This window comes from Sarcophilus harrisii, chromosome 4, assembly GCF_902635505.1.
Source record: "Sarcophilus harrisii chromosome 4, mSarHar1.11, whole genome shotgun sequence".
Lineage (NCBI taxonomy): Eukaryota > Metazoa > Chordata > Mammalia > Dasyuromorphia > Dasyuridae > Sarcophilus > Sarcophilus harrisii.
Window position 1 is genome coordinate 103,886,698 of NC_045429.1, and position 13,908 is coordinate 103,900,605.

The window sequence follows — 13,908 nt, forward strand, 5'->3', positions numbered from 1 at the left end:
ACCAACAATGCATCAGTGTCCCAGTTTTCCCAGCATCTTCTCCAACATTCATCATTATCTTTTCCTGTCATTCTAACCAGTCTGACAGGTGTGTAGTGGTATCTCAGAGTTGCCTCAATTTGCATTTCTCTGATCAATAGTTGTTAGAATCCTAGTGTTAACTCAACTTGAAACAAGGTGATAACTCAAGGGAGATTGTGAACTCTCAATGGAATTGCCACAATGCCTATTGGTTCACACCTTAGAGTGAATCCTACAAATGATAAGTCAGTTGTTTCCATCTTCATAAAAAATTCGTTCATATCCTCGATCATTTATCAGCTGGAGAATGGCTTGATTTGCATAAATTTGAGCTGCCCTATATTATTTTGTGAAAGGAGGCCTTTATCAGGAGCCCTTGAATGTACTCAGTTTATCGCTCCCCTTCTAATCTTGTCTTCATTGGTTTTGTTTTCTACTGATTTTCTATCTTGAACATCCACCTGTCAATGGAGCATCTCCAGCTAGATATTTTCTTTCTTTCTTTTTAATTTTTTTGTGTTTGAGGCAATTAAAGTGAAGTGGCTTGCCCAGGATCACACAGCTATTATGTTGGGGCATCTGAGGTTGAACCTAGGTCCTTCTTGACTTCAGGGCCAGTGTTTCCATCCACTGTGCCATCCCATAGATCTTTTAACTCAATATCTTCTTAAACTGACCCCACTATTCCCTCTCTCTCCTCCAACCTTTCACCTATTTCTATACGGATTACTTCTCCCAGCATCCGAGTACTCCGTGCCAGATATGTCATCCTTGACTCCTCACTCTCTATCCTCCTATCCACCTATTGCTGTCTCCAAGTCCACTTTCCTAACAGTTCTGCTTCTCCCTGTTTCCTCCTCCTCTTCCCCATCTCTTCTCTGATACCACATTACCGTCTCTCTGCTGCAGTCTTCCTGCTAGCACATCTGCCAATCAGCTTATCAAAATGAACTTCTTCAGTGCAGTTCGACTGCGTCACCTTGATCCAGTTCCAGCTTCCCTGTGCACCTCCTAAGATCAAAGAATTCCACTTTGCCTCTAAAGCCTCCATCACTTCCCCACCATTTTGTCTGCTTATATTCTGCCTCTCCTTGCCCTTTTTCTCGTATTTAGTGACACCTGTGTCCTATTCCTTGAGCAACAAAAATCCATTTCTAGACTCGGGTATTTTCACTGACTGTCCATGCGTGGAACATTCTCCTTCCTCATCTCTGCCTTCCTGATTTCCTTCAGTTCTCACTTAAATTCCTACTATTTCTTGAGCCCAAAGGCTTGCTCATCCCATTGAATTCTAGCTCTTTCTCTCTGTCAATTATTTCTAATTATCCTGGATATAGCTTATTTGTACATAGTTGTTTTATACATTATATGCCCATTAGATTGCAAGATTATTTTGAGAACAATTTTGAGTGAATAAGTAATTTTGACTATTATAAATACCCAAATGAACTCCAAAGGTCATATAAAGGAAGACATTATCTCTGCATCCAGAAAAAGAACTGATATATAGATGTAGAGAATAATTTTACATATATTAATATGTAGCATTTAATGAAACCCTCTCTAGGGTGGGGGTAGGAAAGAAAAAAGAGGGGAAAAGAAATGTACATGGAAAAGTTATTATATAATTATCTGTATATAATACCAAAAAAAAAAAAAAGATTGTGACCTACTTGAGGGTAAAGATTGTTTTCTTTTGTTTTTCTTTGTATCCCTAGCACTTAGCACAATGCCAGCTTATTAAATGTTTATTGACAGTCTGACTAAAATGTTGAATTAGTTCATGTTTAGTTGGGATGAGTATAGAAGGACAGGACAGAAGACAGTTTTTGTTCTGGAATAGCTTGACTTCTAGGTGGAGAAACTGAACTAACAGTGACAGTTGAAGCAGGTTGTGGTCCCTTCAAGAAACTAGGTCTTCTTTTCCTTAAAATAATCAGCAGCATCTATTTAAAACTATCAGTAAGCATCATATTTAATGAAGACAAACTGCAACCATTCCCAATAAGATCTGGAGTGAAACAAGGTTGCCCACTATCACCATTACTATTTAATATTGTATTGTAGCTAGCTTCTAAAATAAGAGCTGAGAAGTATATCAAAGGAATAAGAATAGGCAATGAGGAAACCAAATTATCACTCTTGCTGACGAGATATGGTATACTTAGAGAACCCCAGAGATTCTACTAAAAGTTATGAGAAATAATCCACAACCTTAGCAAAGCTGTTGGCTATAAATAAACTCCCACATAGTCATCATTTTTATATATCACTAACAAAATCCAACAGTCATAGCGAGGAATTCCATTTAAAGTAACTACTGATAACATAAAAAATATTTAGAATCTATCTGCCAAGCTAACTGTAAACCCTTTATGGAGCAAAATTACAGACCACTTTTCACACCACTAAGCCCGGATCTCACCAAATTGGAAAAATACTAAATGCTCTTGGATGGGGTGAGTAAATATAATAAAGATGATACTATTACCCAAACTAATCTATTTATTTAGCGCTATACCAATCAGACTCCCAAAAAAAGTTATTTTAATGACTTAGAAAAATAACAAACAAAAATTCATATGGAAAACAAGTGTCATCAAGAATTTCAAGGGAATTAATGAAAAAAAAAAAAAATCAAATGAAGGTGGCTTCAGGATACCAGATCTAAAATTATATTATAGAGCAGCAGTTACCAAAACCATTTGGTATTGGCTAAGGAATATTTCAGTTGGATCAGTAGAATAGGGTTAGGTTCAAGGGACAAAACAGTCAACAACTATAGCAACCTAGTCTTTGACAAAACTCCAAAGACCAAGCTTGGATAAGAACTTACTGTTTGACAAAATTGCTGGGAAAATTGGAAACTAATATGGCAGAAACTAGGCATTGATCCACACTCCTAACACCACATACACCAAGATAAAGTCAAAAATGGGTTCATGACCTAGGCATAAAAGAATGAAATGGTTAATAAATTAGAGGAACACAGGAGTTTACCTCTCAGACCTGTGGAAGGGAAGGACTTTATGACCAAAGAAGAACTAGAGGATCATTGATCACAAAATAGAAAATTTTGACTATACAAATTGAAAAGTTTTGTACAAACAAAACCAATGCATAAGATTAGAAGGGAACAATGAAACCGGGGAAAATATTTTACAGTCAAAGGCCCCATTAAAGGCCCTATTTCCAAAATATATAGAGAATTAACTCTAATTTATAAAAAAATCAAGCCATTCTCCAATTGAAATCTGGTCAAAGGATACAACAGACAATTCTCAGATAAAGAAGTAGAAACTATTTCTAGTCATAAGAAAAGATGCTCCAAGTCAGCTGGCTTAACCGTGAGAAATTCAAATTAAGACAACTCTAAGATGTACCACTGCGCACCTTCAACAGATTGGCTAAGATGACAGGAAAAACAATTGATGATTGTTGAGGGGGACAAGGGAAAACTGGGACACTGATGCATTGTTGGTGGAGAGTTGTGAACGAATCCAACCATTCTGGAGAGCAGTTTGGAACTATGCTCAAAACGTTATGAAACTGTGCATACCCTTTGATCCATTGTAATGGGCTGAGGTTTGAGTTGATGCACTGAGGTCCCAAGTACATGAGGCTAAATAGTATCAGCTATACTCTATTAATATACATGATTGGATAAAGAATGGTCCCTCCTGCCCATTTCTGTGCAAGTCCTGATGTGTTGTACAGGAAATGACTATTTTGGTGTGGGTGGAGGCAGAGAAAGAACAGGAAAGAAGCCTGGCGAGATTTCAGCTGGGACCTTCTCCCAGCCAAGCTGGTCTGTGGCTGCTGGTCAGCCAGCTTCTTGACTCAGCTGCACACATTGCTATCGCCGCATTCTCTTCCACCTCTGATCCTTCTTCACTGACACAAAGACTGGACGATTTTCCCTAACCTGAATTCTGGACTCCCTGCTGATTTAAAAAATACTACTTGGCCTCAAGCATTTGGCTTCCAACGGTGGGGAACCAAGGTGAAGAAGTCTCCGCTGACCAGGAACTTGGGTGAGTATTGTTAATAGACAAACAGGGAACTTCTTAAAAACTAAAACAAGTAATCTTTTTTTTTTTGGCTAAAATGGGACAAATGCTACAAAGACTCTCCATCCCCGCCCCCAACCACTTCGCCAACCCTTCAACCCCAATCTAATGAAAGTGGTGCTATAGAAAGCATGCTATTGTGACGTTTGGATGATTCAAAATGGGACACTCATTGAAAGTGGTATCATTGGAATGCAGCAGCATCGTTTTATTTGTTCAAACTTCATACAAGCATGCCTCTCAATAGTGGAAAACCACCATTACAGAGCAATGAGAAAGAAGGAAAAGAGGGCCCGGCAGGACAAGGTATTCTTTCAAGAATTCAACAAATTCTGAAAATTATGGTTCCTAGAACATTTTGTAAAGAGACAGGTTATTTGGTACTCATTGCTATAATGCTGGTATCTTGAACATTAAGCTGATAGAAGGACAATATCTATAACTTGGGAACAGGTAGCTAGACTTCAAGTATGACAAACCGCATCTCCCCTTGGTTCAGAGCAGGAGCAGATCTCGAGAGATCCCTGGTTGGACAACAGATGCTCCTGCATATTACAATGAAAACGGTCCCTCATTCAATTTCCATTGAGGTATTTTTGTTTATACAATATAATTCAGTTAGCATTAAGAAACCCTATCCCTAGAAGAAGGAAAAACTCATTGCTCCCCTCAGAGTAGACAAAGAGGAGGTCTGGATATTAAGGGAGGGAAGCGCAAATGAAGAGATTAATGACCACATCCCCACAGAGCATGGGAGACTTTCAAGGAGCAAGGGTGTGGGTGACCTTCACCCTTGTGAGGCAGCCAGTCCCACCCCAGGAGCAAGTGATTGAATTTCTCCATCAACTCCCACCCTCCAGGATGGAGGGAGGAGGCAGTGGGGCAATGACAGCACCAGCACTTCCAGCATCCCCAGTATCCACTATGAGTAGATTAAGCAAGAGTGGGCTTAATGAAGGCCAAAGAAAAGGGCGGGACATCAGGAGCTCCAGCCATATCTTTCCTGTACTTCCCAGTTTAATGCCTCTGGTCAACAAAGTCGAAGATACTTTTAACATAGAAATCATTAAAGACCCAGAAAAAGGCTTGCACCCCCTTTATGGGCTAAGACCAGCCATGTTAAGATGCTATTACAGAATTTGGCTTTTGAAATCTTGACTCCTAATGACTGGAATCATAGCTCGGCATGCTCTAGAACTCCGGACAAAATTACATGTGGCTTCTGAAAATAGTGAGCGCCTACTCCCCTGTCCAGGGCCCCTGCCTTGTTTGGGGCCCAGCCCTGCAGCTGGGTCAGGGTATGCCTTGGTGAAGGTTGGAGTATCTGCACACAAAGCAGATTTCCTCACAGATTCTCTGGACAGAAAAAAGCTCAGGGGCTCCTGACAGGGGCACCAGCCCTGGAAGGCCTGACCAAGTTGGAGGCACAGCTTCAGCTTCTGGGCTACCTGTACCATGCTCTGAATCTTCCAGTTGGTGTGGAGGTGGGAAGTCTGCTGCTGTGGAGGGAGGCAGCTCCGGCAGAAGGTGTCCCCAGAATCCTCTGTGACGGGGTCCCTGAAGTAGTCTTTGCAGATCGCGCAGGTCAGGAGGTCCTGTAGGCCTCTGGACAGGCTCTGGTCACTTTTGACTCCTTCCACCACAAGAGAGTGTCCCTGCCTCCATGCTCTCCAAAGTTGCTGAGCGTCCCCAGCTTCTCTTAGGGCGCTGCCTCTGCTGGCTGGGTCTGCCTCCAGGAAGGTTCCTCCTCAGCTTCTGGCTCCTCTGACATTTATATCAGTCTATCCCTCCTGAGGGACAGAGATTCTCACCTGTGGGAAGTGTCAACTCATGAAATAACACCTTCCTGAGGCTTAAAGTAGGATGCTTAACCAAAAGTACTTCTACTAGTGGTTTTTACCCATCACACCCATTACTTTATCTTTTTCACCCCTTCTACCTCTCTTTTTACCCTTCTCACCAACTATACTGGAATAAAATTCTTCAGACACAAAAGGAAATAATCCCAAAGAGGAGAAAAATAGGAGTTGCATAATAGGCATGAAAAGGGAATTCACAAACTAATACAGATTTCTTGAATATTTTTATTTATTTCTCAATTACATATGAAAACAATTTTTTCTTTTATTTTTTTATTATAACTTTTTATTGACAGAACCCATGCCAGGGTAATTGTTTACAACATTATCCCTTGCACTCACTTCTGTTCCAACTTTTCCCTTCCCTCCCTGCACCCCCTCCCCCCGCTGGCAAGCAGTCCTATACATGTTAAATATGTCACAGTATATCCTAGATATAATATATGTGTGCAGAACTGAATTGTTTTCTTGTTGCTCAGGGAGATAGGATTCAGAAGGTAAAGATAACCGGGAAAGAAAAAAAAAATGCAAACAGTTCAACAATCAATTTCCCAGTGTTCTTTCTCTGGGTGTGGCTGATTCTGTCCATCATTGACCAACTGGAACTGAGTTAGAGCTTCTCTTAGTCAAAGAAATCCACTTGCATCAGAATACATCCTCATACAGTATCATTGTTGAAGAGTACAATGATCTCCTGGTTCTGCTCATTTAACTCGGCATCAGTTCACGTAACTCTCTCCAAGCCTCCCTGTATTCCTCCTGCTGGTCATTTCTTACAGAACAATAAAATTCCATAACATTCATATACCACAATTTACCCAACCATTCTCCAATTGATGGGCATCCATTCATTTTCCAGCTTCTAGCCACTAAAAACAGGGCTGCCACAAACATTTTGGCACATACAAGTCCCTTTCCCTTCTTTAAGATCTCTTTGGGGTATAAGCCCAGTAGTAGCACTGCTGGATCAAAGGGTATGCACAGTTTGATAACTTTTTGATCATAGTTCCAGATTGCTCTCCAGAATGGTTGGATCCGTTCACAGTTCCACCAACAATGCATCAGTGTCCCAGTTTTCCCAGCATCTTCTCCAACATTCATCATTATCTTTTTCTGTCATTCTAACCAGTCTGACAGGTGTGTAGTGGTATCTCAGAGTTGCCTCAATTTGCATTTCTCTGATCAATAGTTGTTAGAATCCTAGTGTTAACTTGAAACAAGGTGATAACTCAAGGGAGATGTCAGAATCTTCAATGGAATTGCCACAATGCTTATTGGTTCACACCTTAGAGCGAATCCTTACAAATTGAAAAGTCAGTTGTTACATCTTCTTCATAAAAATTGTTCATATCCTTTGATCATTTATCAGTTGGAGAATGGCTTGGATTTGCATAAATTTGAGTCAGTTCTCTATATGTTTTAGAAAAGAGGCCTTTATCAGAGCCCTTGAATGTAAATTTTTTCCCCCAGTTTATCGCTCCCCTTCTAATCTTGTCTTCATTGGTTTTGTTTTCTACTGATTTTCATGGAATATCTACCCGTCTATTGAGCATCTCCAGCTAGATATTTTCTTTCCTTTTAATTCTTTTTTTTTTTTTGTAAGCTTGAGGTACTCATGAAGTGACTTGGCCCAGGATCACCCAGCTACAGCAGCAGCATCTGAGGCTGAACTCAGGTCCTTCTGACTTCAGGGCCAGTGCTCTATCCACTGTGCCATCCCATAGATCTTTTAACTCAATATCTCCAAAATTGACCTCACTATTCCTCTCTCTCCTCCCAAACCCTCTTCTCTTTCACCATTTCCCTATTAGTTTTAAGATTACCCAGTACCATACCAAAAGCCAGATGTCATCCTTGACTCTCAATTTCTATCCTTCCCTCAACCAATCTATTGCCATATTCAATGTAAGTCCACCTTCCTAACACCTTCTAACCCCCTCTTCCTCCTTCCAATCTCTTTCTCTGATAATTACGTTACTGGAACATTACAATAGCCTGCTTGTTTGTTCCCCGCCGCCCTCCCCAGGCCCCATCTGCCAATCAGCACAAAATGAACTTCCCGAAGTGCAGTTCTGATCATGTCACCTCTGATCCAGTTCCAGTAGCTTCCCAGCACCTCCAAGATCATAGAAAGACTTCTATTTGGCTTCTAAAACCCTCCATCACTTCCCACCATTTTGTCTGCTTACACTCTGACTCTCCTTGCCATTTTTCTCCTATTTAGTGACACCTTCGTCCTGTTCCTTGAGCAAGAAAAATCCATTTCTGGACTCTGGGTATTTTCACTGGCTGTATTCCATGCATGGAATATTCTCCTTCTTTATTTCTGCCTTCCTGATTTCCTTCTGTTCTCACTCTCAAAGTACTACTTGAAGCCCAAAGGCTTGCTCATCCCATTGAATTCTAGCTCTTTCTCTCTGTCAATTATTTCTAATTATCCCGTATTTGCTTATTTGTACATAGTTGTTTTATACATTATCTGCCTATTGGATTGCAAGCTTATTTTGAGAACAATTTTGAGTGAATAAGTAATTTTGACTATTATAAATAACCAAATGAACTCCAAAGGTCATATAAAGGAAGACATTATCTCTGCATCCAGAAAAATAACTGATATATAGATGTATAGGATGATTTTACATGTATTAATATGTTTGCATCTAATGTAACCCTCTTTAGGGTGGGAAGAGGAAAGAAAAAAAAGGGGGAGAAAGAAATGTACATGGAAAAGTTATTATATAATTAGCTGTATATAATACCCCCCCCAAAAAAAAAAAAGATTGTGACCTACTTGAGGGTAAGGGTTGTCTTTTTCTTTTCTTTGTATCCCTAGCACTTAGCACAATGCCAGCTTATTAAATGTTTATTGACAGTCTGACTAAAATGTTGAATTAGTTCACATTCAGTTGGGATGAGTATAGAAGGACAGGACAGAAGACAGTTTTTGTTCTGGAATAGCTTGACTTCTAGGTAGAGAAACTGAACTAACAGTGACAGTTGAAGAGGGTTGTGGTCCCTTTAAGAAACTAGTCCTTTCACTTTAATTTATTCCTTTCTGGTTCCCAGTCCCTCCTAACTGATGCATTTTCAGTCCAGGAAGCCAGGGCCTTTGATTCACAAATCCTGGTCAGAAGCACCCCTTTGAATTCCTGTAGGAGATCTGGGCTTGTCCCAGCCCCCATTCTGATGATTTTTTTGGGTTTCCCAACCCCCACTGAACAAATTCTAGCCCTTGCTGAAATCCAACTTGGGACTGCACCCAGGGGCCCCTTTAGCTAAATCTCTCATTATAAAAGAGCCAGGCTGGAGTCCTCTCCTTGCAGAGGTTCCAAACATGGCAGCCTTACGCCTGGCACCCCAAGGAGCCTCTGCCCTCTGGAATATGGTTTCCAGTGCAAACTTCTCTTTACTCTTAACTAGACTTTAACCTTACTTCCAATCCCCATAATAAACCTCTTTTATCAATCCAGGCTTTCAGGCTTGTAAATTCCTTCACAGAGAACCTGCGCACTGCCAGAAGGGAGTCCCCAAAACTCCCTACCCTTGTGCCAAATCCCAAAGGAGTGCAGGGAAGCCAGATTTCTCCATTTGGTTCCCTGAACCCTGAACCTGCCACTAGACCTTATCATTTAACTCCCTGACCATCAGAAACCCTAATCTCATTTGGGTCCCTCAAATCCAAACCCCTTCACAGTGACTGGGAATGAGTGGGTGGAGGTGAGAAAGAAGGACAAAATTCTTTTTCTTAGTTGAAGACAGAAAAACTTTATTAGATAGAAAACCAAACACTAGTGCTGAGGCGCCAGGACTAGGCATAAAGGAGCCCCTAGCCCAGGAGAGACTTATGTTTGAAAACTACAAAGGGGAAGCATGAAGAGGAGTCAGGGAAAGGCCAGGTGGGCACAGAAGCCCAGTATTTCCCTGGTACAATTGACTGCAAGGCTGTTTGGGGCCAACTTGGGGTGCACAGCTCAGCCAAGTCAGGCAGTGGACACCAGCAAAGGCTTCTGGGAGTAGGCAGGACTCTGGCCACTGGATGCTCCTGACTGGCTGCTTTCAGCAAACGGCCTCACTCCCTGTCCAGGGCCCCTGCCTCCTGTTTGGGGTCCAGCCCTTGCAGCTGGGTCAGGGTATGGCCTTGGTGAAGGTTGGAGTATCTGCACACAAAGCAGATTTCCTCATGATCTTCTTGACAGAAAAAGCTCAGGGGCTCCTGATGCTCAGGGCACCAGCCCTTCTGGAAGGCCTGGGACTGCTGGAGGCACAGCTTCAGCTTCTGGGCCACCTGTACCATGCTCTGAATCTTCCAGTTGGTGTGGAGGTGGGAAGTCTGCTGCTGTGGAGGGAGGCAGCTCCGGCAGAAGGTGTCCCCAGAATCCTCTGTGACAGGGTCCCTGAAGTAGTCCTTGCAGATCGCGCAGGTCAGGAGATCCTGTAGGCCTCTGGACAGGCTCTGGTCACTTTTGACTCCTTCCACCACAAGAGTGTCCCTGTTCTCCATGTCTCTCCAAAGGCTGAGTCCCTCAGCTTCTCTAGGGCGCTGCCTCTGCTGGCTGGGTCTGCCTCCAGGAAGGTTCCTCTCAGCTTCTGGCTCCTCTGACATTTATATCAGTCTTTATCCCCTCCTCTGAGGACAGAGATTCTCACCTGTTGGAAGTGTCAACTCAAGGAAATAACACCTTTCCTGAGGATTAAAGTAGGATGCTTAACCAAAGTACTTACTAGTGGGTTTTTACCCACCCCACCCACTACTTTATCTTTTTTTCACCCTCCCTCTTTTTACTCCATCTCACCCACTATACTGGAATAAATTCCTTCAGACAATAAAAGGAAATAATCCCAAAGAGGAGAAAAATAGGAGTTTCATAATAGGCATGAAAAGGGAATTCACAAACCAATACAGATTTCTTGAATATTTTATTTATTTCTCAATTACATATGAAAACAATTTTTTCTTTTTTTTTTTATTATAACTTTTTATTGACAGAACCCATGCCAAGGTAATTTTTGTTACAACATTATCCCTTGCACTCACTACTGTTCTGATCTTTCCCCTCTCTCCTTCCATCCCGTCCCCCAGATGGCAAGCAGTCCTATACATGTTAAATAGGTCACAGTATATCCTAGATATAATATATGTGTGCAGAACCAAACAGTTCTCTTGTTGCACAGGGAGAATTGGATTCAGAAGGTAAAAATAACCCGGGAAGAAAAACAAAAATCCAAACAGTTTAACATTCATTTCCCAGTGTTCTTTCTCTGGGTGTGGCTGATTCTGTCCATCATTGATCAATTGAAACTGAGTTAGATCTTTTCTTTGTCAAAGAAATCCACTTCCATCAGAATACATCCTCATACAGTATTGTTGTTGAAGTATATAATGATCTCCTGGTTCTGCTCATTTCACTCAGCATCAGTTCATGTAAGTCTCTCCAAGCCTCCCTGTATTCCTCCTGCTGGTCATTTCTTACAGAACAATAAAAGTCCATAACATTCATATACCACAATTTACCCAACCATTCTCCAAGTGATGGGCATCCACTCAGTTTCCAGTTTCTGGACACTACAAAGAGACTTGCCACAAACATTTTGGCACATACAGGTTCCTTTCCCTTCTTTAAGATCTCTTTGAGATATAGGCCTAGTAGTAACACTGCTGGATCAAAGGGTATGCACAGTTTGATAACTTTTTGATCATATAGTTCCAGATTGCTCTCCAGAATGGTTGGATCCGTTCACAGTTCCACCAACAATGCATCAGTGTCCCAGTTTTCCCAGCATCCTCTCCAACATTCATCATTATCTTTCCTGTCATTCTAACCAGTCTGACAGGTGTGTAGTGGTATCTCAGAGTTGCCTCAATTTGCATTTCTCTGATCAATAGTTGTTAGAATCCTAGTGTTAACTCAACTTGAAACAAGGTGATAACTCAAGGGAGATGTCAGAATCCTCAATGGAATTGCCACAATGCTTATTGGTTCACACCTTAGAGTGAATCCTTACAAAATGATAAGTCAGTTGTTTCATCTTCTTCATAAAAATTGTTCATATCCTTTGATCATTTATCAGTTGGAGAATGGCTTGGATTTGCATAAATTTGAGTCAGTCTCTATATATTTTAGAAAGGAGGCCTTTATCAGAGCCCTTGAATGTAAATTTTTTCCCCCAGTTTATCGCTCCCCTTCTAATCTTGTCTTCATTGGTTTTGTTTTCTACTGATTTTCTATCTTGAATATCCACCTGTCTATTGAGCATCTCCAGCTAGATATTTTCTTTCTTTCTTTTTAATTTTTTTTGTGTTTGAGGCAATTAAAGTGAAGTGGCTTGCCCAGGATCACACAGCTATTAAGTGTTAAGTATCTGAGGTTGAACTCAGGTCCTTCTGACTTCAGGGCCAGTGCTCTATCCACTGTGCCATCCCATAGATCTTTTAACTCAATATCTCCAAAATTAACCTCACTATTCCTCTCTCTCCTCCCAAACCCTCTTCTCTTTCACCATTTCCCTATTAGTTTTAAGATTACTCCCAGTTACCCATACTCAAAAGCCAGATGTCATCCTTGACTCCTCCCTCTCTATCCTTCCCCTATCCAATCTATTGCCAAGGTCTGTCAAGTCCACCTTCCTAACACCTCTCAAGAATCTCCCTCTTCTCCTCCTTCCAATCTCTTCTCTGATACTACATTACTGGAACATTACAATAGCCTGCTTGTTTGTCTCTTGCTGTGTCTCTCCCCGCATAGCTCCATCTGCCAATCGCTATCAAAATGAACTTCCTGGAAGTGTAGTGTTCTTGATCATGTCACCTCTGATCCAGTTCCAGTAGCTTCCCAGCACCTCCAAGATCATAGAAAGACTTCTATTTGGCTTCTAAAACCCTCCATCACTTCCCACCATTTTGTCTGCTTACACTCTGACTCTCCTTGCCATTTTTCTCCTATTTAGTGACACCTTCGTCCTGTTCCTTGAGCAAGAAAAATCCATTTCTGGACTCTGGTATTTTCACTGGAATATTTCCTCTTCTTTTATTTCTGCCTTCCTGAATTTCCTCAGTTCTCACTAAAACTGTCATTTCTTGAAGCCCAAAGTGCCTGTCGCCATCCCATTGAAATTCCTAGCTCTTTCTCTGTCAATTATTTCTAATTATCCCGTATTTGCTTATTTGTACATAGCTGCTTTTATACATTACCTGCCTATTATTGATTAAAAGCTATTTTGAGAACAATTTTGAGTGAATAAGTAATTTTGACTATTATAAATTAACCAAATGAACTCCAAAGGTCATATAAAGGAAGACATTATCTCTGCATCCAGAAAAATAACTGATATATAGATGTATAGGATGATTTTACATGTATTAATATGTTTGCATCTAATGTAACCCTCTTTAGGGTGGGAAGAGGAAAGAAAAAAAAGGGGGAGAAAGAAATGTACATGGAAAAGTTATTATATACTAGTTGTATATACACCCCCAAAAAAAAAAAAAAAAAAAAAGATTGTGACCTACTTGAGGGTAAGGGTCAAGTCTTTTCTTTTGTATCCCTAGCACTTAGCACAATGCCAGCTTATTAAATGTTTATTGACAGTCTGACTAAAATGTTGAATTAGTTCACATTCAGTTGGGATGAGTATAGAAGGACAGGACAGAAGACAGTTTTTGTTCTGGAATACTGACTCTTAGGTAGAGAGGTTCCAACTAACAGTGACAGCCGGAAGAGGGTTGTGGTCCCTTTAAGAACTAGTCCTTTTCACTTTAATTCATTTCTTTCTGGTTCCCAGTCCCTCCTAACTGATGCATTTTCAGTCCAGGGAAGCGTAGGGCCTTTGATTCACAAACTCTGGTCAGGAAGCACCCCTTGAATTCCTAGAGACCCTGGGCTTGTCCCAGCCCCCATTCTGATGATTTTGCCTCTCAACCCCACTGAACAAATTCTAGCCCTTGCTGAAATCCACAATCC

General features: G+C 41.1%; 1 protein-coding gene across 1 annotated transcript; it reads right to left on the bottom strand.

Annotated features, from left to right (window-relative positions):
• Positions 1–10,019: 10,019 nt before the first annotated feature.
• On the bottom strand, positions 10,020–10,592 carry LOC116423584 (tripartite motif-containing protein 72-like). The gene has a single exon (XM_031968579.1). The coding sequence runs from the start codon at positions 10,551–10,553 to the stop codon at positions 10,020–10,022; it is 534 nt and encodes a 177-aa protein (XP_031824439.1). The 5' UTR covers positions 10,554–10,592.
• Between the last annotated feature and the right edge of the window lie 3,316 nt (positions 10,593–13,908).

Excerpts from the sequence above, each read along its gene's own strand:
- LOC116423584 (XM_031968579.1), bottom strand. The coding sequence starts at position 10,553 with ATGTCAGAGGAGCCAGAAGCTGAGAGGAACCTTCCTGGAGGCAGACCC.